This window comes from Gracilinanus agilis, chromosome 2 (assembly GCF_016433145.1).
Source record: "Gracilinanus agilis isolate LMUSP501 chromosome 2, AgileGrace, whole genome shotgun sequence".
Classification (NCBI taxonomy): Eukaryota; Metazoa; Chordata; class Mammalia; order Didelphimorphia; family Didelphidae; genus Gracilinanus; species Gracilinanus agilis.
In genome coordinates, this window is record NC_058131.1 from 666,217,968 (window position 1) to 666,242,657 (window position 24,690).

At 39.4% G+C, this 24,690-nt stretch overlaps 2 protein-coding genes across 2 annotated transcripts in view; one reads left to right on the forward strand and one right to left on the reverse strand.

The window, feature by feature from the left end:
- The window catches only part of DLG5 (discs large MAGUK scaffold protein 5), a 158,210-nt gene that overhangs the window by 26,704 nt on the left and 106,816 nt on the right, over positions 1-24,690 (forward strand). The window lies entirely within an intron of this gene.
- LOC123232931 (40S ribosomal protein S29-like) lies at positions 320-490 on the reverse strand. Its single transcript, XM_044659038.1, has one exon. It carries the CDS (start codon positions 488-490, stop codon positions 320-322), a length of 171 nt encoding a protein of 56 aa, XP_044514973.1.

The following is a 24,690-nucleotide window of genomic DNA, read 5'->3' on the forward strand; positions in this document are numbered from 1 at the left end:
TGATGGGAGAAATAGGTGAATGAATGTCAGGGTCCCTGCCGTCAAGGCCCTTATAATTTGTAGGAGATAGAAGAAAGAACATTAAAAAGTCAAATCCAGTTCTTCAGTGACCCTGTGGTGGCCTGAAGGAATGATGGGATTTAGCTAAGTATTTTTCTAGTTTTTTTTAAAAATCATAACTGAGGGTGACCTTTTAAAATTATATGTACAAATTAACATAGTATGAACAGGATCAATCTTTAGGTGGCTCAAATAGTTGTCCATCATCCAGTGAAATGGTCAATGATGAAGTCATTGAAGCAAGATCCATAAATAGAATTTAGTTCAACTTAATGGAACTGATGTCTTTTGTATATTGTCGGAAGCATTGGCGGCACACATTCAGGCCATACTTGTGGATCAGGCCATGCCAGTTAGAACATACACGGCAAGACCGAGACCCCTGGCTGAATTTGTGAGGATGGCTCCAGTAGAGCTGCTGGTGACCCATGGCAGCAGGAGAAAAGCCTTGAGACAAAAGGAAGCTTTCGTTTGTTTTTTAAAAGAAAAAAGAAGACAGACATGAGTTTGCTTGTAGGTAAGATAGGTAAGTAGTAGGTAATAGGAAGAATAGGGTGGATAGAGTGCCAGGCTGGAGTCAGGAAGACTTATCTTCCTGAGTTCAAATCTGACCTCAGTCAAATCTGGCCTCAGACACTTCCCAGCTGTGTGACCCTGGGCAAGTCACTTGACCCCCATTGCTCACCCTTACTACTCTTCCACCTAGGAGCCAAGACTAGCTTTGTGACATTGGGCAAATCACTTAATCCTGTTTACCTCAGTCTCCTTATCTGTATAATGAGCTAGAAAAGGAAATGGCAAGCCACTCTAGTATCTGTGCCAAGAAAACCCCAAATGGAGTGTTGAACATGACTGAAAATAACTGAATAACAACAAAATAGGAAGAAACCAGTAAAGAGATTGAAGACGAGAGAGAAAGGGATCAAGGTGTTAGAAGTGTTGACTGTGGAGAAACTTTTGCAGCCATATGGTTTAATTTTTAATATAGAATCGATGAGATTTGGGTCTTCAGAATTAAGTAGGGTGTTACTGGGATGGGAGAATTTAATGTCCACTGCCTGTGCCAAATAAAATAAATTTAAATGAAAAGGGAACTGATCATTTTCTACTCTACATGAATCTTTATTAAGGTTTATCTCTCATTCTGAGATGGGCCTGGTACATTTTTGGTGGGGTGAGGGAATGGATCAGAATGTTTTTCCCAGAGGGAATGAGAAGTTGTATAGCTCTAGGCTTGCAAACATTTTCTGTTCTTGTTTGGCTCATTTGTATATATCTCTGGAAATGGGGCATGTATGAAGGCACCCTGTGCCAAGGTTTCTTATGGGTCACAGACTAGTTAGAGAGACATGTAGCATGTCTCTGAACCAGTGGGGGATGTAATTTAATTAGTAGGGTGCCACATATATTGTCCTGAATGAAGTCATCACCATGGTCTTCCCTTGGTTCCTGCACTGTGGCTTTTAAAATTCATGGTTTTAACAGTGTTTGAAGGGGCCAAGACTTCTGAGTTTCATCCTGGTACCAGTCAGTAGGATGTTTTCATGGAGTCAGGAGGACCCTGTTCTTCTAGTCTGGCCCTCCCTAGTTGGCACTTAGATGAACTCTTTGCTTTAGTTTTTCCTAGCCCCAAAATAGGGAGTCTGCCATACTTATCTCATAGGGCCACTGTGCAGATTAACATTAGATGGGAAAGAATTTTTGCCAAGTATGAAAAGCTTTCACTAAGGTAAGGTAAATGTGATTCTCTAGTTACAGGCACTTGAAATCTGGCCAGCCATCTTCCAGAGGGTGAAAATGTGGAAGACAGTGCAGACTCAGTCAATAAACATTATTTATTTCTTTATTTTAAAGACCCTTACCTAATGTCTTAGAATCAATACTTAGTTCTAAGGCAATTGGGGTTAAGTGACTTGCACAGGGTCACATAGCTACGAAGTGTCTGAGGCCAAATTGGAATCTTGGACCTCCCATCTCCATGTCTGGCTCTCTATGCACTGAGCAACCTAGCTGCCCCCCAATAAACATTATTAAGCATCTACACTGTACCAGACACTGTGTAGGAGCTAGGGGTACCAAAAAAGGGCAAAAGACAGTTTAATAGGGGAGAATAATCCCCACTTTCTGAAGAATGACTCAAAGCTAACAGTGGATGGCAATATCCTATTTCATTTAACTGTTGGCATCCCTCCCTCTCTCATCACCCCCCTCAGTCCAGGGAATCTCATCTGATCTCATTCACTTTGGTTCCATTCTAATTTGTTAGCTTTTTCCTTTGTGTAAAATTATGTTGCCCACTGGTGCTGTAAAGACAAAAACCAAAATAATTTCCATGCCCTTGAGAAACTTATCTTTTACCTACATGGAATTATGAAGAGTGACCTGAGCAGAACCAAGAGAACTTTTATATGGCAGCAACGGAAATATTGTTTGAAGAATGATTTGCATGTCTACGTCCAGAGAAAGAACTGGTAAATAGAAATAAGCAAGACATAGTTTTATATATAATATATTTTTGTCAAATGATGCCTTCTCTAATGGGGAAGGGAAGAATAAGGATACCTGGGAATTTTAATGTTACAAACAAATAAATTTTAAAATTTTAAAAAAAGAAGCTTACCTTTTACTGGAGGAAATGTGAAATAGGATGCTGCATAGCACTGACAAAAAGGACAGTATTTGGAGTTAGACGGGCAGCATTTATTAAGTACCACTGTTTGCCAGGCTGTAGGTTAAGCACTGGGGATACCAAAGAAAAGAAGAAAATAGTTCCTTTTCCAAAGCTCATGGTCTCATGGGGGAGACGATACATCCAAGTATGTATAGATAAGATATGGACAGGAGATGATCTTAGGGAAGGGGGAGGACAGGGAAAGGGAATAATATGGATTTAGTGCCTTCCAGGTACCACATGTGCTAAGTTCTTTACAAATATGATCTCATTTGATTGCAGAAGGTAGGACCTTTTGAGAATTGAAGGAAGCCAAGAAAGCTTAGGGATAGAGAGATGAGGAGGGAGAAAGTCCCAGGCTTGAGAAAATGCCCAAAACATTCTAGTCAAGGATTAGCAAGGATGTTGGTGTCCCCAGCTTACAGAATATGTAGTAGAGGGAGTGGGTTGTAAGGAGACTAGAAAAGTTGAAAGAGATCAGGATATATCATGCTTTGAAAGTGAGAGGATTTTATATTTGATTCTGGAGGTAATAGGGGAGTCACTGGAGTTTATACATTAGGGAGATAAGGAGGTCAGGCTTGCACTTGGGGAATATCACTTTTGGGATCACTTGGGAAAGATCCATATTTGAGAGAGGTTATATTGGAATGTGGAGAGATTCCATTCAGAAAGATCCACCATTGGCTTTTGCATTAATCCAGGCTTGAGGGGATTAGGCTCTGAACTAAGGTGGTGGCAGTGTTGGAGGAGAGACAGGACATGTATGAGAGATGATGAATAGATAAAAATGTCAGGACTTTTATCATTGATTGGCTGTGGATCAGAATGGAGGAAGAACTTGGGTTTTGGGGAACCAAGTATTATGGTGGTGACCTCTGTAGGAATAGGGAAGTTAGGAAGTGTGAGCCTCTAGACTCTTGAGTCAGATGTAGGTTCTTATCTTACGTCTTCTTGTAATCTTGGACAATATGCAACTTCTAATGTTCAGTTTCCTTGGTCTTCAAATAAGGAGGCTGGACTCAGTGAACTCTGAAATTCCTTTCAGTTCTAAATCTTGGATCTATGTTGAGTATAAGTTGTTGTTTGTCCTTTCTTTCAAAGAGAAAAGTGTGATGGTGTGATGTCTTAACTTGAGAGTGAATTGGATATAAGTGAGCCTGAGTTGCAGAGATGATAGCTTCACTGATGACTTTTCAGAGTCATTGAAGTCCAGGGACAAGATAAAAGTCAGTAGATGACCGTGGCTTCTTTGATGTCTGCCCAGGCTCTAAGCACTCCATGGTATCTGTTTCCTCTGCCTTCATGGCTTTTGGAATGAATTGTTCTCATCCATCCATCCTGCAGAGAGAGTCTTCACATGCTTGGGGTAGGCATCCCCCTAACTCACTGATGGGTTTGAGGTCCTCAGTCTGCTTTATCCCTTCTTCTGAGATGGTTTTACTAGATGTCACTGCTATAGCTTCTTAGAGCCACAAATGACAGTTGAGTGATAAGTGGACACCCAGAGTGGGTGAGCAACCTTGTAAGGTTTCAGCAAACCTTCTCACCAGAGGTGGGAGTCCTCCCAGAATATCCCATGCACCCTTTAATACAAATATGTGTAAACACACACATGCATGCACACACCTCCCAATACAAAATAATTTATTAGACTCATGTATGTTTTTAATGTTTATATCACCTTCATTTCTGAAGTACCCTTTCTAAGGAGCAGTCCCTTCTTCTCCCAACCCCTCCCCTCTAAAAGAAAAAAAAAAAGCAATTTAACAAAACCATCTATTTGAGGTATCTGCTGAGACTGCTGGTATCTCCTGAGTGCCACACCCAAAGTTCCATACCTCTGTAAAGAAGGGAGAGAGGTACATTTTCTCCTCTTCTTCTGGGACAAGTTGGGTCATTATAATTACATAGCATTCAGGTTTGAATTTCTTTTTTCATTTTTCTGGGTTCTTATTTTCAAAATCAGGGCTAGTTTTTACTTCCAAACCCACCTCTTTTCCTATTTTTATTGATGCCATCTTCCACCTACATTTGCAGCCTTAGGGTTATTCTTCATTCTTAAAAAAGAAGAAGATAGTGTTAGCAACCAGGCAGGTTTAGGAGAAGTCTCTTCTTAGGTTTTAGTAGGAAATGGTCCCAAGTAGGGTTTTCAGGGAAGGCAGGGATTTTACCAGGACCTGAGTAAGGGAGAAGTGTACTCATTCCCTGCATGTCAGATAATGTCTTGTGCAAAGGCAGAGGTGGAAATGAAATGTCCTGTTTGAGGAAAACTGTGTAGACTTCTTTGGTTGAAAAGGTGTGTGCAGGAAAGGGAGCCATGTGAAATTACATTCTCCTGAGTGTGGTTTTTTATTAGTTTGCTTCTTGAAGACAAGAACCATCTCCTATTTTTCTCCTCTAGGGTCTAGCACAGTTCATTCCCCAAACTTCTGATTTCATTGTAGGGAGTTCTCCTAAGGGGTCTGTATTTTTAATTTTTTTTTTCCATCTAAAGAGTTCCATTTGGTACTGAGAGGTTGCAACACTTGCTCAGGGTTACACAGCTAGTGTGTGACTGAAGTGGGGTTTGTACATAGGTTTTTCTGCCTTTGAGGCCAGTTCTCTATCCATTTCCTTTGGCTCTCCTCTGTGCTTTCTCTCCTTTTTGACTACTGACCTTTGGTCTTCCCTGGCTTCCTTTAAGTCTTAACTTAAAATCCCACCTACAGGAAGCCTCCCCTAACCCTTCTGCATTCCAGCACCTTTCTTTGGTTAATTATTTCCTATTTATTCTGTATATTGCTTGCTTTGTACACATCTATGCTCTATTAGATTGTAAGTTCCTTGAGGGCTGGGATTATCTTTTGCCTTTTCTTGTAAGCACTGTGCTTGCATGTAGTAGATGCTTACTAAATGCTTATTAATTGATTGCTTCTCATTTCACATTTTAAGTGCTTAAGATAAGCACTGTTGTATGAATGAATGAAAATTTAGTTAGCCAAGCTTTCCTGATATTGATATCCTGAGGCAGGACACGATCTAGCCAGGGGGAGAGCAAAGGTTACTTTTTTTTAACCTGACTGCATTTCTTTCAACCAGATGCCTCCGTTTTCCTGGTCCTGGGCTCATGATTTGGTTCTAATTTTGTTTCCCTTGTAATAAATTTCATTTATTGGAGATTTCTTACATACAATAATCTAGATTTACAATAAAGGAAAAGTTGGAGAATGATTATTCACTTTACAAGAAGATTCACAGTATAATTTCTCATTAGCCTGAGTGAATTCAATGTGGTTGGAAGAGCTGAAAGCAGTCAGACCAAATGCTAATTCTCTTGAAAGTCTCCAGAATTTAGGTTTGAAGGGCAGGTCTGTTGTTAGGAATGAACAAATGTGTTGAAGGTCATTGTATTCTTGGGGAAGCATTCGAGACTGATTTTTATTTTAAACATTTTTTTGCTTAGGAGGAAAGACAGGACAAGACTACAAGCATTTATTAAGCGTTTAGCATTTTCTGCATTGGGGATAGAGATATAAGCAAAAAGAAAGATCATTCCTGCCCTCTAGGAACTTCCATTCTAATGGGAGAAGGAGCTAAAAGGGTGGTAGGGAAGGAGCATAGCCTTAAAGACTAGAAAGTTGGAAGCACACTTGGGAGGAGGAACTGGTCAATGAAAGAACCTCCTCAAGTCTCCTCCGGGGTCAGAGGGATATTCCAGGGTAAGATGGTTCCAGGGGAAGGATTCATGTTCCAGGAGGGAGCAGCATCCGGGGTGAGGGAGGTTCAAGGGTAAGACTAAAGCCCAAGAATGGTATGGAAGTCCCAAAAGGCCATTGGGTTAAGTAACTTGCTGAGGACCACACATGTTTCTACAGTCAGGATCATGCTGCCCGTTTCCGAATTTTGGATTTATAAATTTGAGTTAGGAAGGGGTAGAAATGGGAGAACCCATATCTTTTAATTTGGGTCAGCCTATTGCTGTCTGAACCATGAGTCATTGTTATTGGGCACTGTTCTTGTGCCCTGTGGATTGTCCTGGTTCCAGTAGAAGACAGAGAAGAACAAGGAATGGTCTCTGGCTTCAAAGAGTTTGTAATCTGTTTGGGGGAATTCTGCCTACATGCTGAAGGAACAATAACATAAGAGAGTATATGAATACTAAATTGTGTGGTATAAACCAGTCATACCAAAGAGCACTGAGGGCAAGAGTAATTGGAAAAGGCTTTGAAGTGGTATTGGAAGGATGAGAATGATTTGGCTAGGGAGAGAACGCCTTCTGCTTTAGGATGGCATTGTATGGTAATGTGTGATGTCAAGGATTCATTCATTCATTCATTTAATTATTTATCTATTTCTTTAAGGTGAGAAAATTATGTTTTTTTTGCACTCATAGTTTATTAGTTCTTTCTCTGGAAGTGGAAATCACTTTTCATCATGAGTCTTTTGGAATTGTCTTGGATCATTGTATTGATCAGAGTAGTTAAATCTTTCAGAGTTGATCAAGGATTCATTTATTCACTCATCAAGAGTCTGTGGTTTGGGGCAACTGGGTGGCTCAGTGGATAGAGAGCCAGGTCTAGAGAAGGGAGGTCCTGGGTTCAGATCTGGTCTCAGATACTTCCTGGCTGTGTGACCCTAGACATGCCATTTAGTCCCCATCGCCTAGATTTTATTGCTCTTCTGCCTTGGAACCAATACATAATATTGATTCTAAGACTAAAGGTAAAAGAAGAAAAAAAGTAAATGGTCCGTAAACATTTATTAGGTAGCTGTTTTGTGCCAGACACTTTGAAAAGCAATGGGTTACAAAGAAAGTCTTTGTCCTCAAGGAACTTACAGTCTAAGTGTGTGTGAGTATAATACATAAAAAGCTGAAAAGGAGTGGAAGGAGGAAGATATAGAAAGTTCTGTAGCTAGGTGGAAAATGATGAAATTTCTGCCCTGGGCCCAATTCTAGCCTCCACTCTCTCCAGTCAGAGGGAAGGAATGGCCCAAGTGATAAGAGTTACTGATATGAATGAATTTGAGAGCTGATTTGATGTTCCAAAGGTGGGAGGAAATCAAATTTAGAAGTAATCCTTGCCCTCTTGGAACTTCTAGTCTGGGCTGTACAGCATAGCCTTTTGCCTTATTGTTTTTTTTTTTGCTGAAGAGATGTTTTATAAGTTCTCAGAAATACTGGGATGGTTCCTCTTTTTTTTTTTTTTTTTTTTTAAATTTAAACCCTTACCTTCCATCTTAGAATCAATACTGTGTATTGGTTCTAAGGTAAAAGAGTGGTAAGGGCTAGGCAATGGGGGTTAAGTGACTTGGCCAGGGCCACACGCAAGTGTCTGAGGTCAAATCTGAACCCAGGACCTCCCATCTCTAGGCCTGGCTCTCTATCCACTGAGCTACCTAGTTGCCCCAATGCTTCCTTTTAAAAAGGGAAATATGACCTTGTTTGTGGTTGTTCTGTGGCTTAAATTGAAGTAAAGAGGAGAAAAATATCTGTGGGCTATTTGAAACAAAATATTGTGTGTGTTTTTGTTTTTTTTTTGGCAAATGGAGCCCCAGTCTTTTGATGGTTACTCATTCTAGGGATTGGTTCAAGGTTAGGATCACTGTATTCTGCAGGAAGTCGGATTAAATCAAGAAGCAATTATTAAGCATTTCGGGTGTTTCAGGTGATTTTCTAGCTGCTGAGGGCACAGAGAAAAATGAAGCAGCCTCTGTCCTCATGGGGCTTCCATTCTCAAGGGGAAACAAAATATTTTAGTAGATAGAGAGTATATGCAAAGTAAATACAAGGTAATGTGGATTGAATTTTGACTGGATTGCTGTTGTTCCAAGCTATGAAACCTGGTTCCAGTAGGCACTAGAATTCTAATGGGCATTTTTTTCTTTCTTCGTTTGCCAAAATGTTAAGAACTTTTTTTTTTTTCTGGTGGTGCATGAGCAGCTGTGTAAGCGATCCAGTCCGAATCCTTCCCATGACTGGGAGTAGTAGAAACCAAATAGAACACGAGGAGTGAGGAACTGTTCTCTTTGTCATACCATTTTGCTTCCGTCTACCGGTCTTCCCACTCTTCTCTGCGTGCCATTGGTCTGGTGGATGACCCGCTGGAGTTCTGTAACTCTACACCACCTGCGGAGGCCACGGGGAGCCTTTGTCACTGCAGGGACAGAGCCAGGCTACTGGGCCAACTGGTTGAGCCACTGTGCAGGGCGGCGCTGATGGGGAACAACAAGCCTTTGTTGTGTACACTGCTGGCCAAAGTGCACTGTCAGCAGGGGGCCCCGGGGTTCTGAGGACTGTGGGACCTGGTGGGCAGGGGGCCAGCACCCACTCTGCCCATCTTGGGCTTGGCAGCCTAGCTTGGCTGTGGGGGTAGGGTGGGCAGGGGTATAGACTAGAGTGTCTGACACTGAATGACCACAGGATTTACTTGATAGTGGGGGCCACATGGCCAAAGGGAATTAATTTTCCTTTTCTCTTAAGGCTGGTTATTGATTTTTTTTTTGAGGGTTGATCTTTTAATGAACATGCCTGTTTTAATAGCATTGGGAAAAACCAAACCTAACCAACCCCCTGAAAACTTCCTGGTTTGTCTTTAAGGACCTAAACCTGGAGAAGACTCATAGGCTCCCAGTTGAGGGAGATTGTAAATCAAGGTGTAGAACCAACTGCTTCTGGGCCACCTTTTGGGTTTGCTACCTTTCATACTTGCTGATACAGAAGTTTGGGATGGAGACATTTTGGAGTGTTTAAGTTTGAGCCTTTTCTCTGCAGTTTTCCCCCTTGAAAACCCTCCTTTCTCCACATAAGGCTGTCCTGGATTTGATTGAGTGTACAGAGTGTGGCTGTTGTACTTATGTGTCTACTTCCATTCCTAGTCTCTTCCACTTGGAATTTCCATGCTATAGTTTCTTTTTGGGGAAGGACTCATCAAATTTTGGTATTGCCTTTGGCAGCTTGGCAGCTCATCAGATGGAGCACTAGATTAGCTGTGATAAGGATGAAGGAAGAGATGGAGGAGGAGGGACACTTTGGAAGAAGTGACAGGAAAATAAAAATGCCTTTAAAAATAAAAGGAAGTTGTAATAATTAAAATGAAATTATGAGGCTGCTAGTAGCTTTATAACTTTATTAAATCAATGTAGTAATAGGAGAGAGAGAGAGAGAGAGAGAGAGAGAGAGAGAGAGAGAGAGAGAGAGAAAGGTTGGAAAGGGGTAGAGAAAGTAGTATGGGGGAGAGAGAGTGGCCTGGAATCAGGAAGACCCAAATTCAGATCCTTACTCAGACATTTTCTGCTTCAAAACTTCATTGATTCCTACCTCAAATTTCTCATCTGCAAAATGGGGATAATAATACCCGTTATCTGGCGGGGTTATTTTGAGGGTCAAATTTGATAATAATTGTAAAGTGCTTTGTAAACCTTTCAAGTGCAACTTATTGCCACATTCCTAAAGTTCCCTCTCTTATGCCGGAAAGTTTATTTTAAGTCATTTTATCTTCCTGTCATTTCTGTGTCTACTTCCCAAGTCTCCTTCCTCCATCTCTTCCACTAGTCACTCTTTCATTTATTTATTTGTTTGTTCGTTCGTTCGTTCGTTCGTTCATTCATTTATTCATTTATTTATTTATTTTGTTTTAAGTCCTTACCTCCTGTCTTAGTATGAATTACAAGACAGAAGAATGGCAGGGGCTAGGCAACAGGGGTAAAGGGACTTGCCCAGGGTATCATAGCTATGTCTGAGGTCATATCTGAACCCAGGTCCTACTGACTCTGGGCTTGGCAGTCTATCCACCATGCTACCTTACTGCCTTTCCAGGAGTATTAACCACTCCTAATCCAAGTGTATACGATTTGTCTGATTCCTTCTTTCAACATTCTCTTTCCTGCCTCCCCTTGGAGAGCCAGAAGCTGTCAGTCATCAGAAGAAACAAAGATGATCTGGCCCAGGACTTGGAATATATTAGATATGGTACTGTATCCCCTGCAACAGTACACCTCAGGCATCCTTTGAATGAGAACTTCTCTAGGGGGGTAGATCAGATTCGAGGGGACAAGGGTAGAGATGAAGAGAAAACTCAGAATCTAGATCTACATCTGTTTTCAGATGGATCCAGCAAAGAGAATCTTATTGGTGAACCTTTCTCAGAGAGGCTTCAAAGTTAGGGAACTTCTAACCCATTTCTTCTTTCATGTGAACATCTCTTAATTCCTTTAGTTTCAGTTTGTTACCTGTAGACTCCTGTCTCCCTCCTCTTCTCCTTCTTTGATCCAGGCTTTATGGACTGAAAGCCTAGAAAATGAAAGAAAAGTGTAGAACTTGCAAGGATTGCCCCAAGCCAAAAAAAAAGTGTGTTTGCACAAAATCTTGTTTGACAGTTTCCAATTTAGCTGGGAAGACAGCCCCGATGGGCTCAAGGAAATTTTATGTGTGTATGTATGAGCTTTGCTGGGGTGATGGTGATCTAAAAACACAACTGAGCATGTTAGTCAACCTGAGACCCTGTTGGAGATCTTAATTTGGGGGATTAAAATAGCAGCCAGTACGTCCTGCTTCGAGAGTCTGCTCAGCTGCTCCTCAGAGCTCCCTCCCTGTTTATCCGAAACATGGTGACATGGAGTCAGCTTTGACAAATTTTCTGGAAAGGTTGTTTTCAGGATTATGGACCCCTTTGGTCTTATTTCTGCCCTCTGATTCCTGTGTCTTATCTAACCAGCTTTATCGGGAATTGGCTGCATTTTTTTGTTCTCTTGCCAAAGTTCTTTTGCTAATGGCCCATTTGTACATGGTACTGGGCACTGGACCACTTAAGCCATCAACAGATATTGATTTAGCATCTGTTCTAGGGGGTTTTAACCCAGAACCTCTGAATTTGTATTCTGTAATATTTTGACAATTGCATTTCAATTTAAGTGGTTTTGTTATTGTTGTAATAATGTGCTTTGTTTTATGCATTTCCAGGCCTGTTTCTGAGAAAGACTTCATGGGCTTTCCCAGGTATTGCATAAGGGGTTCAGGTACCAAAACAGTGTAGAACCTTTGACTTAGTTACATGCTGGGCACTTTGCTGGGTCCCTGAATAGTGGGGAAGGACCTCATCTGAGGCTTAAAGACTTTATATTTGCTAATTAAGAAGGTAACAATTTTACAAAATAGCTATAGAATAAATAATATATTCTAATGAGCCTTTACTAGGCTGGCTGGGGATACCAAGGCAAAATAAAAGCTCTTTTTTTCCCCAGGGAGGTTACATTCTATTGGGAAGATACAGCATGTCTTGTACCCAGCACTAGGATTGTGAACAGCTGAGCAGGGGTTTGAGGGATCCTAGGATTATAGTTCTAAAGCTGGAGGCGATCTAGTTCAACCTCCTCATTTTATAATTGAGGAAACTGAGGCAAGCAGGGTGACATGACTTGCCTAGTCTCACACCATCAGACCTGGCATTTGTATCCTCTGGCTTCAGAGTCAGTAATTTTGCCACCATGTACCAGGGTGGGAGGCAGCATCTGAACTGAGCACTCAAAGAAGGTAAGATGAGGAAGGAGTTAATTCCAGAGGCAGAGGAGATAGCCTGTGCCTGTGCAAACTGAGAGAGAGGAGGGATGGAATGCTGAGTTAGAGGAACAGCTAGTTGTCTGTTTGAGTGAATATAGGGGATTCATGTTTAAAAAAAAAACTAGAAAAGGAGATTGGTACATGGCAGATTGAAGGGGGCCTTGAATGTCAGAATTAAGAGTTTGTGTTTTGTCTTAGAGGCAATAGGGAGCCACTGAGATTTTTGAGTAAGAGAGAGATAGGATCAGATGGATGGATGCCTTAAATTTATTTTGGCATCATCAGGAGATAGGAGGAAACCAGAAGCAAGGGGACTCACAGAAAGGAGGCTTTAAAAAAAATTAAAATAAAAACCTCTACCTTCCACTTTAGAATCAATACTGTGTATTGATTCCAAGGAAGAAGAGCAGTAAGGGCCAGGCAATGGAGGTTAAGTAGCTTGCCCAGGAACACATATCTAAGATCTGTCTGAGGCTGGATTTAAATCCAGGATCTCCCATCTCTGGGCCTGGCTCTCAGTCCAGTGAGCTACCTTACCTAGCTAACCCCGACAAGAGGCTTTTAAAATATTTGTACAATACAAGCTATCTGTAGGATGCAGTGAGGAGACCACACACATACATGTGTTGTTGTTTAATCGTTTCATTTGTGTCTGACTTCATGATTGCATTTGGGATTTTCTTGGCAAAAGTACTAAAGCACTTTGATATTTCCTTCTCTATCTCATTTTACAAATGAGGAAAGTGAGGCAAGCAGGGTTAAATGGTTTGCCCAGGGTCATACAGCTAATATCTGAGGCTGGGCTTGAACACACATGCACACACACACATACACACACTCAAAACAAAAACAGAAAACCACCAGACATTAGTTAAGGCTCATTCATTGTGTTCTCTCTTTAGTCAGAGAAGGTCACATCATTGACAATTCAGGGTTCCCCCTTTTATTCCCCTTCCCGTTTTTCCAAGTCTGCTTTGGTCTGCTCTGTAGCTCTGAATTAAAAGTAGTTGGATTTTTTTTTAAAGCTCTACAGAGTAGTGAAATTTCTATTTTTCTTCCTTTTTGGTTAAGGTCAGCTTTCTCTTGTGGGTGCTTATGTTGGAAAGCTAACCCACTTTTCTTTGTGGCAGATAGGATGCTTCCCTGATAGTCTAACCACACTTCTTGTGATCGACTGGGAAGGCTTTGGAGAAGCTATGCATGTGACCAGATTCTTTTTCTTCTTTTCCCCTTATAATGGGTATCTTTTTTGTTGCTAGGGAAAAATGGAAATGAGGGCTTGCTTTCTCCACATCACACTGTAGAATTGTTTATCATCTAGAAATGTATGCAAATATAAGCTTTGTATGACTGGCGAGCCATGGTTACATGACAGAATATCAAAAAGTCATGCCTTGCAGCTTTCCTCGTTGGTTTCAGTAAAAAGGATTTGTAGAGGTTTTTAATATTCTTTTGAGATGGCAAATATAGCTTGGAGACTACTAGGTGCTATAGTATACTTTATGATGTGATTATATCAACACAAAGATGTATGGGGAAAAAGGGGATGGGATGACATTTCTGGGGATACATGACTGAATTCCACTTTTTGAAGCTTCTCATTTCTACTGTGGTTATAATAATGGACAAGATTGGTTACTCCACTGTTTTGAAGGCCCCTAAAAATGAGTAATTTTGTGATGCTTTCTGCTTTTACATCACAGTCATTTCTGAGTATATATTCATCATTCCAAAAAACAAAACAAAACAGTACAAAATCCAGTGAACCTTCTTTTTGAATAAAAGAAAACATTTAAGCAAAGTCATTTGACTAGGACCAGGTCTAGTATGGCTCATGCATCTGTCTGCACCTGAAGTCCCTCACCTCTCCAAGGAGGGAGGTACATTTCCTCCCAAGACTGAGCTTTATGATTACACAATGCTGGGCTTTTGGTTTTTTTCCTCTTGTTTACATGATTGTAGTCATATATATTGTTTTCCTAGTTCCGCTTACTTCATTCAGCCTTAGTTCATAAAAGCTTGAAGGTCTCTTTAAAAGATTAGATATGTATGTAAATGTTTTTTAAGATGAGGAGCTAACCTGATACTTTATTTTAAAATTTAAAAAAAATTATTTCTTTTGTTTTTATTCATCACCTTTGCTTTCAAATATATCCTTTCTCCTTTCCCTACCAATAAGACAGTTACATGGTAATCATATGTTAAATGTTTAATATATGCTAGACCCTGTGTGCAGTGTTAGGGATTCAAAGAAAAGAGAACATTCAAACAACCATGTACATAGTAAATATTTCCCTTAAAAGAAAGAATTTAAAAAGGGGGGGTTGTTCAAGAAAACAAATACACCTTTATTATATGATACACTCTGCCAGTTTAGGCAATGTTTAAAAATTTTTTTTTAAATAAAACTTCTTACTTTTTTGTTTTAGAATCAATACTGTGTATTGGTTCCAAGGTGGAAGAGTGTTAAGTGCTAGGCAATGAAGGATAAGTGATTTGCCCAGGGTCATCCAGCTAAGAAGTGCCTGAGGTCACTTAATCCACTGAGTTGCCTAGCTACCCCCTTTAGGCAATGTTTTAACTGTACCTCTTTTCTACCAGTGGAAAGAAGGAAAGAAGTTAACTTTTCTAATTTTTTTTCTTTGTTTTACCTTTATCTCTATGAACTTGGAGCTGTGGAATAGAAGCCTCTCCCTGCTTGCTTCTAAAATGATTCTTTTTCTTGAAGTTCAAGACAAATATGCTCCAGTGGGTCAGTCAAGGTATTAAATCTTCCTGGATGGCAATTATCGAGAATATACGTGAGGGCATTATTTTAACAGTCTCCTTCTCCCACCATAAAGCTATCTGTGGGCCTTAGGACTTCTTTTATTGCTCTGTGTTTCTCAGATATTAGCTAACAGAATAAATGGAGAATATGTAATATCCCCTTATTTCCATTCTTCTTAGGGTCCCTCTCATGAGTTATTAAAGGGGAGGAAGGAAAAATCAAGGACTTCTGTGTTCCTATACCAGTCAATGAGTTTTTCAGTGCACTGAAATGTCAAATTAAGAGTGAGGTGGAACCTTAGAAGTGATTTAAGCTTTGAGGTTAAGTGATATGTGTAATGTCATAACTAAAGGATGAATGAATAATTATGAATTAATATGAAATAGTTAAATACAGAGTAGTTCTGAGGCAAGGCATTAGCAATTGAAAAGGCTTCACCAAAGAGTAAGGCTTCTTAACAACTTTGTTATGTCTTAGACCCCTTTGGCAGTCTGAGGAAACCCATGGACTCCTGAAAATATTATTTTCAAATGCACAATTTAGAATTACAAAGGAAACCAACTGTATTTTTGAAAAAAAAAAAGTTCAGAAACTGCTGACTAGGAACTGGATGCAGAAGATGATATTTAAGGTGTTTTTTGAAAGAGGAGAGGGATTTAAGAATGAATGCAAGGAGGGTGGGGGCAGCTTGATGTCTCAGTGGATCTAGAGCCAGTCCAAGAGATGGGAGGTGCTGGGTTCAAATCTAGCCTCTAGCTATGACCCTGAGAAAGTTATTTAACCCCCTGGCCTAGCCCTCACTGCTCTTCTGCCTTATAATACATAGCAATGATTTTAAGAGGGAAAGGTAGGGATTATTTAAAAAAAAGAGGGGGTGGGGTTCTTGGTCTTTCCTTTATTTGGTACCAGTCTCTCACTTTTTCTGGTAGGCATGTGGAGTTGTGTGCACAAATCTCTTCTTCAAACAGTCATGTTGGTGAAGTCCCAACTCCTTTATTTTGCAGATGAAGTCCTGGAAGGTATAATGATTTACTTAAGGTCACCCAGGTAATAAGTAGATACCATAGATCGACCTTCTGCTACAGCATACTACTTCTTGATATGATCACAGAATTGGAGAGTTGGAGGGAATCTGAGAAGCCATCTATGAGATCAAGTGGGATCCTTCTGTATGTAAGAACCTTGTTTATTAAAGCAACATAAATGCCAGTTGTTGTTCTTACTATTTTTGAATTCATTCTTAATTGTATCTGATGAATGATTACTTAGCCTTTTCTTGTCAGGGATGTCTGGGGAGAGGGAACTCTTTCCTAAAGTAGCTCATTCTACATTTGGGTAGCTCCAGTTTTTAGGAAGTTTCCCTTTAGATCCAATCCTAAATATATTTCTCTGCAGTTTCCATCGATTGCTGTGTGACAATGGGCAAATTACTTAACCTTTTCTGCATCAGTTTCTTCATTTATAAAATGCGGATAATAATAGCACCTTCCAGGGATGTGAAGATAAAATGAGATATTTATAAAGATCATTGTAAATAGTGCATTGCTACTACTACTATTGCCACTGCTATGTTCTTGTTTTTTCTCCCTGTGCTGGAGCCAGATTGTAGAGGATTTCATATGATTAATTTGTATTTTATCCAAAAGGCAGTAAGATGCCACTGAAGATTTATTTATTTTCTTTTTTTAGCAAGAGAATGGCATAGTCACAGATGTGTCTAGGAATATTAATTTGGCAGCTGCGTTGAAGATAAATTGGAGAGGGGAGAGATCAGAATCGGAGATTAATCAGGAAGTTATTTCCATAGTCTAGAGGAGTGGTGATAGGGCATGAACCATGAAGGAGGCAATAACACAGTGGAAAAGTGCTGAATTTGGGACTCAGAACCTGCATTTGAAGTTTGACTTGGTTATAACTTGGATGACCTTAGATGAATCATTGAATATTTCTGAGCTCCAGTTTTTCTGTTTGTCAAATGATGAGGTTAGACTATTTGTAAGCACTTCAATACCTACTATGTACCAGCCAATTGGTTTGTCTCTGGGAATAAAGATAAAATGAAATCAACTCCTAGTTTTATTTATTAGTCTAATTATTTTACTGTCAGTTTTATTAATTTCTCTTTGGATTTTTAGGATTTCCAATTTAGTCTTTAATTGGGAATTTTAAATTTGTTCCCCCCCCAAAAAAAAGTTCTTTTAGTTGCATGCCCAATTCATTGATCTGCTTATTCTCCATTTTATTGATAGAAGCATTCATGGATATAAATTTCCCCCTAAGTATTGCTTTGGCTGTGTCCCACAAATCTTGATATGTTGTATTTTCATTGTCATTTTTGACCGGGTGATTTCTAATGCCACTTATAGTTTGAATAACATAATCCATCTCAGGACAGGGACCATGTGAGTAGAGAGAAATAGATATATTTGAGAAATAGAGTGGAAGCAGTACGGTATAGTGGAGGCAGTTGATGGTGTTGAACTTTTTTGATGACTGTTGGTCAGTTTTCAATGTCTTTCCAAGGGCTGATGAGATGGACAAAACCAGTAAAGATGGAAATCACCCTCTGGCTATCTGCTTAGGTTTCATTGCTCCACACCCTTGGGCAAGCAGATGCCTGAAAATCTCTGTTAGGCACTGGTGACCACAGTGAGGCTTTGTGAACTGGCTGCATCTGGTTTTGCTTTTGCTTTTGTAAATGTCCTTGTAGGTAACACTGCCTTTCTATTTTTCTCATACCCTTGTGGTTTTTCATGCTTTAGAAGGGTTGGTATGTGGAAGATTTTTCTTAAGTAGCTATTTATTACTAACAAGCTTTGATCCTGTCCATTTTATTGGTTGAATGGTGTTGCAGTCCAGGAAACTGAGTCCCAAAGGCTTGTCCATCTTTTGACAAGGATATTACCCAATAATATATTTAGATTTGGCTCCAAATTAGCTTTTATTATGCTAAAGAACAATGAAAAATTACATATTTAATTGCTTGGTTTTCAGATAGCTTATGAAGCTATTTGATTGCTTAGCTTTCCTTAGAATGAGATCATCTTTACCTCCTTTGGGTTCTTTATTGGAGAGTCAGTAATCTTTCTGATTTTCACTTTCCTGGTTTACCATTGACTAGTTGAACTTAAGAGTATTATGAGCCATTCCTGGGTCCAGTTAACTCTTTCTCTCCTGAACTCTGTAACCTTTGTGAAAGAGAGATTACTGGGAAATTGCTGTTTGGAGATGATTAAACGCAGTTTTTTGGGTAATGAGTGTCTTGGGAAAGATACAGATCACATTTTGTAATCCCCTCTCCATGCAGTCAGAATTCTGTAATCTTGGACAGGTTCCCAAGCTGATGAGCTGAAGTTCTGTAAATCCATTCTTGAACTTATTGCTTTTTAACTTGATGGGATTTTTGTTGTAAGCATTTCTCAGAAGTTTCTCTTCCCATTAGTGGCCATGGATGGTAGGAAGAAAGTAGTGGAGAAAAGGATGCTCAGATGTTGGCCATTTCATTAGGCTTTGGGGCCCATTTTGTATTTTTAATAAAGGTTAAAGGATGCCAGGAGTAGGGGTTCACCTGTAATCTGGGCTACTGGGAAGATTGAAGCTGGTGATCACTTGAATTTAGGAGTTCTGAGATGTGGTAGGCTTAGGTGATGGGGTGTTTATACAAAATCTGACCCTAATATATAATATTGGAAGCTTCTGTGTTGAGGATGGGCAGGGGAGGCACCAGGCCTAAGGAGAGGTAAAACTAGTCCAGTTGAGCAACTGGTTAAAGCTTTTGTGTTGATCACAGTAGTGGATGAGAAAGGGAGACCTATTCTCAAAAAACAAAACAAAACAAAACAAAAACCATCCTGCCCAGGACACTCTCCTTTCTCTTCTTGCTTTAAGTCTTAACTAAAATTCCATCTTTTTGCCAAAGTCTTTCCCAGGCCCTCCTATTGCTAGTGCCTTCCCTCTGCTGATTATTACCCATTTCTCTTGTACAGAGCTTCTTTTGAATACTGTTTATTTGTTTGCCTGTTTTTTCCTCCATTAGATTTTGAGAGAGCAGGGACTCTCTTTTGCCTCTTTTTGTATCCACTTAGCACAATAGATTTTTATTGATTAATTATTTCCTCTATTAATGAAGATCATGTAATCTCTCTGATTTAAATTGGCATTGGGGAGTTGCCTGATGCTTGGAAGTTAGGTATCTTGCCCATGTCTATACTGCTAGTGTCAGAGGTGGGATTTAAACCCAGGTCTTTCTAACTCTAGGATTAGAAGTTTGCTTTGTTATGCTACCTTTTCAGTGTATCTTCTATTTTTAAAAAAATCCTTACCTTCCATCTTAGACTCAATACTGAGTATTGGTTCCAAGGCAGAAGAGCAGTAAGGGCTAGGCAATGAGTGCTAAGTGACTTGTCCAGGGCCACACAGCTAAGAACTGTCTGAAGTCAAATTTGAACCCAGTATTTCCTTCTCTAGGCCTGGTTCTATCCATTGAGCCTCCTAGATGACCCCTCAGGATATCTTCTAAAAAGTATCACTCTCCTTGAGGTTATCTTCTAAAAAGTATCACTGTCCTTGGGGTTAGAGGCATCTGATTACCTGTACTTACATATTCTAATATTTCTTCGATCTGTAACCCATGGTAAATAAATTGGACAATGTGTTTACATTTTATCTAGTTGTAATCTCTTGAGCCAAACTTTCACCCAGATTTCAGTCTTGAGGATTTTGTTAGGAAAGTTGATCATTAAATCTTTTTTTGTTTGTTTTCTTAATTCTTTTTTTTCATTAACACGCATTTATTTTCTTTCCTTCCCTCATTAAAAAAAAAAAAAAAAGAACCTTAGAGGAAATATTCACAGTTAAGTAAAACACAGTATTTGTTGTTGTCCAAAATATGTGTCTCATTCTGTCCCTTAAATCCATCATCTGGATAAATCCTTAGAAACAAAAAAAACCAATCCCTTCCCCCCCAACTCTTACTTTCCATCTTAGAATTAATACTATGTATTGATTCCAAGGTGGAAGAGAGGTAAGGGCAAGGCAATGGGGGTTAAAGTGACTTGCCCAGGGTCACATAGCTAGGAAGTATCTGAGTCCAGATTTGATCTCTGGACCTCTTGTCTCTAACTCACTGAGCCACATAGCTGCTGCTAGATCTCAATCAGTCTGTTGATGTCATGGTTGGTTACTGCATTGACCAGAGCCCTTAAATCTTTTGAAGTTGTTTGATTTTACAATATGGTTGTTATTTTATAAATTATTCTCCTGATTTGCTCACTTCACCTCAGCATCAATTTATATAAGTCTTTATACATTTTTCTGAACTCTATGCCTTCCATTATTTCTTGTGACATGGTAATATTATATTCATAGAGCATAATTTTTTCATTCATGTCTTCAGTTGATGGGCATTCCTTGAGTTTCTAATTCTTTGACACTATAGAAAGAGCTCCTGTAAGCAGTTTTGTTCATACAGGCTCTTTTCTTTGATTTCTTTGGGATAATAGACTTAGCGGAGTTATTACTTCATCAAGGGGTATACATAAGTTAGTGGCTTTTGGGGCACTATATCAAAATCAATGCAGCTGTTTTCCTGTAACCCCTTCCCCCATTTTGTTTAACTCTTTTAAAAATCATCTTTGTTAATCGTTGGGCATGAGATAGAACTTAATCACTTTAATTTGCATTTCTTTAATGATCAGTTACTTGTGTCTTTTTTGGGGGGGCATATGGCTGTTGATAGCTAGGCTTTCTTCCTTTTAGAACTGCCTGTTCATATCCTCTGACAATTTTTTAGTTGGGAATTGGTTCATGTAAATTTGAATCAATTCCTTATATATCCTGGAAATGAGATCTTTTTCAGTGAAACTTATGGAAAATGTACTTTTCCCCCTTCAGTTAACTGCCCCCCCCAAGCTTTTTTCCTCTTTCCTTTTTTTTGTGGGGAGGGGCCACAAAACCTTTTAAATTTTATGTCATCAAAACTAACTATTTTATCTTTTGTGTTCCTTTCTGTCCTTTGTTTGGTCACGAACTCTAAGCCATAGATCTGAAGATAATTGATTATTAAATCTAAGGCATTAATAATGGAGCTATACAATAATTATTGTTCTCCTATGAGCTGTCACTAGTCTTCTTATACATTATTCTCTTCCATATACTCTGAGGCCCAGTGATACAGGCCTCTTTCATCTTTTCAATCTGGGCATTTTCATTGACTATCTCCCTAGCCTAGAATTCTCTCTTTTCTTATTGCCACCTCTTGACTGCCCTGGATTTTCCTCCAAATCTGTTAAAATCTCACCTTGTATAAGAAGTCTTTCCTGATCCCCCTTAAAGCTAGTGCTTTCCCTCTGAGATTATCTATTGCTTTCCCTATATATATCTTATTTGTGCATAGTTACTTCTATATTGGTTCCTCCATTAGGCTATGACCTCCTTGTGAGCAGAATTGTTTTTGATTTTCTGTGGCTTTCCATCACTCTGCCTGGCACATGGGAGATACTTAATGATTGTTGACTTGGTTATATATTGTTATTTTTACATCATAGCATTGTTATTCTAAAGATTACTGCATCATCGATGTCTTTATAATTCATTTTTCTGGGTAGTCATGTAATCTGGGTTGAAATTTTAGTTTTAATGTTGTTCAAAATGGGGAGTTTAGAAACTGTCTCTTTTAAGAGTGATGACATTCTGCCTCTGAAGCCTACTATGTGACCTTCAACAAATTGCCTAATTTCCCTGGACCTTATTTTCCTTATCTGAGCAATGAGAGGGTGCATTAGAAGGCACTTTTATCCCTTTGGGCTCTAGATCTACCATCCTATCTCTGATATGTGGCCTTTAGAGAAGACATGTGAATAACTGCAGCTGAAAGAAGTTGATTTGTTTATATTACTTCAGAAGGAAGATTTTTGGAGACTGACAAAATAATAAGATTGAGAGGGACTGAGATCTTAGAAATCATTTAGTTCAACACCCTCATTGAATAGAAGAGGATAGCAACATCAACAGTTAGTAATTTGCATTTTGAGATTCAAACCCAACATGGTGCCTCTCAGTGTTTTTTCATTATTATAAATAGCTTTCCCTGCTATCATCTTCCCCTGCCCCTTCCCCCACCTTTAAGTATAGTGGGAGGAGTCCTAGATAATTTTCTTTTAAGAGAAAGGGGCAGTCATTCTAGGTTTATATTAGTGTACCTAACTTCCACTGAAGTCAGAGGCTATTCAGTGAATGGAGGAATCTGACTTTTGAGAAATGAGGATTCTTTCCAAGGAGAGCCCAGTTTCAACCTGAGCTAGCTCTGATTTCTGTGGCTGGAATAGAATATTAATTTATAGGGAAAGTGGGGCTTATTATGTTCAGAGGAAAGTAGCCCACAATGATTTTGAAGAGAAAGTCCTGGAAACATATGGCATTGGAGAAGACAAGTCAATCTGTGAAAACTTCCAGCCAGGGAGGAACTAGGGCTAATTAACACCCAGATCACTGGGGGAAGCTCAGAAATTTGGGAAGAGCACCATGATCAAAGGTAGGTTTTTTTTTTTTCAATAGAAGGAATACTTTTTTAATAAGCGTTTCCAAAAATGAAATGAATTTTTTTGTAAGTTCATAGGCACAGGAAGTGTTCAGGCTAGATAGAGGATGCAATTTTAAGAGAGGTCATGGAGAGAGATTCCTGTTCTTCTGAGTTGGAGGTTGTACGAAGTAAGTACTTATTTTTTCCTTCGTAAAAAATTTTCATTGATATCTTTTTTCTGGCACACTCATTTCCAAATATATTCTTCCTACCTCTTCTATCCAGAGCCAGTTCTTTTAACAGTAAAAGGACTGAAATTCAAGAATACTGAAATGAGTTTAGTTCTTATTAAGCTGTATTTACTGATGCAGAATATTTTTTTTTAAACCCTTGTACTTCGGTGTATTGTCTCATAGGTGGAAGGTTGGTAAGGGTGGGAAATGGGGTGACTTGCCCAGGGTCACACAGCTGGGAAGTGGCTGAGGCCGGGTTTGAACCTAGGACCTCCTGTCTCTAGGCCTGACTCTCACTCCACTGAGCTACCCAGCTGCCCCCCTGATGCAGAATATTTTTAATAAATCCATAAAGCAAAAGAAAATAGAAGTAGTAGGATGAACGTTTTTGTTTTAAAGTAAAATTATAATTTTTTTAACCTCTGTTGATTGTTTTGTCCTACTAGCATTAGCAAACAATAAAAGAGAAAAGAGAGAAGGAAAAAAAAAGTTTGGAAAAATAAGCACACATCACTGAATTTAGCCAATACAATGTAATGTTTTTTACCCATAGCTATTCTTTCCCCAAAGAAAGTGGAGGGTGGGGTATTTCTTTTGTACCAAGCTTGATCCTTGTAATTAATTGCAGTGTTTAGTTTCAATTGTTTTGTTGTTCTTTCCATTGATATTGTGGTACTCATGGAGTATATTGATACTTAGTCACATGTATTTTACTTTGCATCAGTTCATATAAGTCTTCCCCTACATCTCTGAATTGATTTTTTAATAGACAGTAATATTCATTCATCTATGTGCCACAGTTTGTTTAGAGAATCATTCACTAGTCATTGGATACCTGCACTGTTTCTATTTATTTACAACTTACAGAAAGGCATTTATGGAATCTTTCTGTCTGCCTTTGACCTCTTAAGGGTATATACTGAACTCATTTTCTTTGAAGCCTTTTATAGATGAGAAAAGAGTCAAAAGGGTTAAGTTCTCTGTCCAGGGTAGTATAGTTGGTAAGTGATGGGAGGGGATTTGAACCTCACCTCCCTCTAGGACAAGTACTCTTCTCATTGTACTCCATTGCCTCTCTTATTAGACTACACCAATTATTATTATTTTTTTTTAAATTCTTACTTTCCTTCTTGGAATCAATGCTATGGATTTGTTCTGAGGCAGAAGAGTGGCAAGGGGTAGGCAATGAGGATAAAGTGACTTGCCCAGGGTCACACAGCTAGGAAGGATCTGAGGCTAGATTTGGACCTAGGACATTCCGTCACTAGACTTGGCTCTCAATCCAATGAGCTACCCAGCTGCCCCCCTACACCAATTCTTAAGTCTTTTTCCAATCCCAAGATTCTATGATTCTTTCAATAAAGTGGGAGTCCAGTACCTGCCTATCTTTCCCCTGGGGTTATTCAAAAGACAAAAAGGAGAATCTGAAGCTTTACAGTTTTCTGTTTTGTTTGAGCCTCACCACAGTCTTGGGAGGAGTAGATCCTCTAGGTGGTGATGTCCTCATTTTGCAGATGAGGGAAAAGGCTCAGAGATGGTAGTCTATGGTACACAGCCAGTAAGAGACAGAGGCAGGAATAGAACTCAGGATTCTCTATTTCAAAATCCAGACCTCTTTGACTACTGTGCTGCCTGTATTAATAGACATAAAACTACTTTACAGCACATTAAACAGTTTACAAAGGTTTGTAAAAGCCAAACTGACCTTTTTACTGTCTTTATATATGATATTCCATCTCTCTCCCTCTCTCTCTCTCTCTCTCTCTCTCTCTCTCTCTCTCTCTTTCTCTCTCTCATATCTCTCTCTCTTTCTCTCTCTCATATCTCTCTCTCTCTCTTTCTCTCTCTCATATCTCTCTCTCTCTTTCTCTCTCTCATATCTCTCTCTCTCTTTCTCTC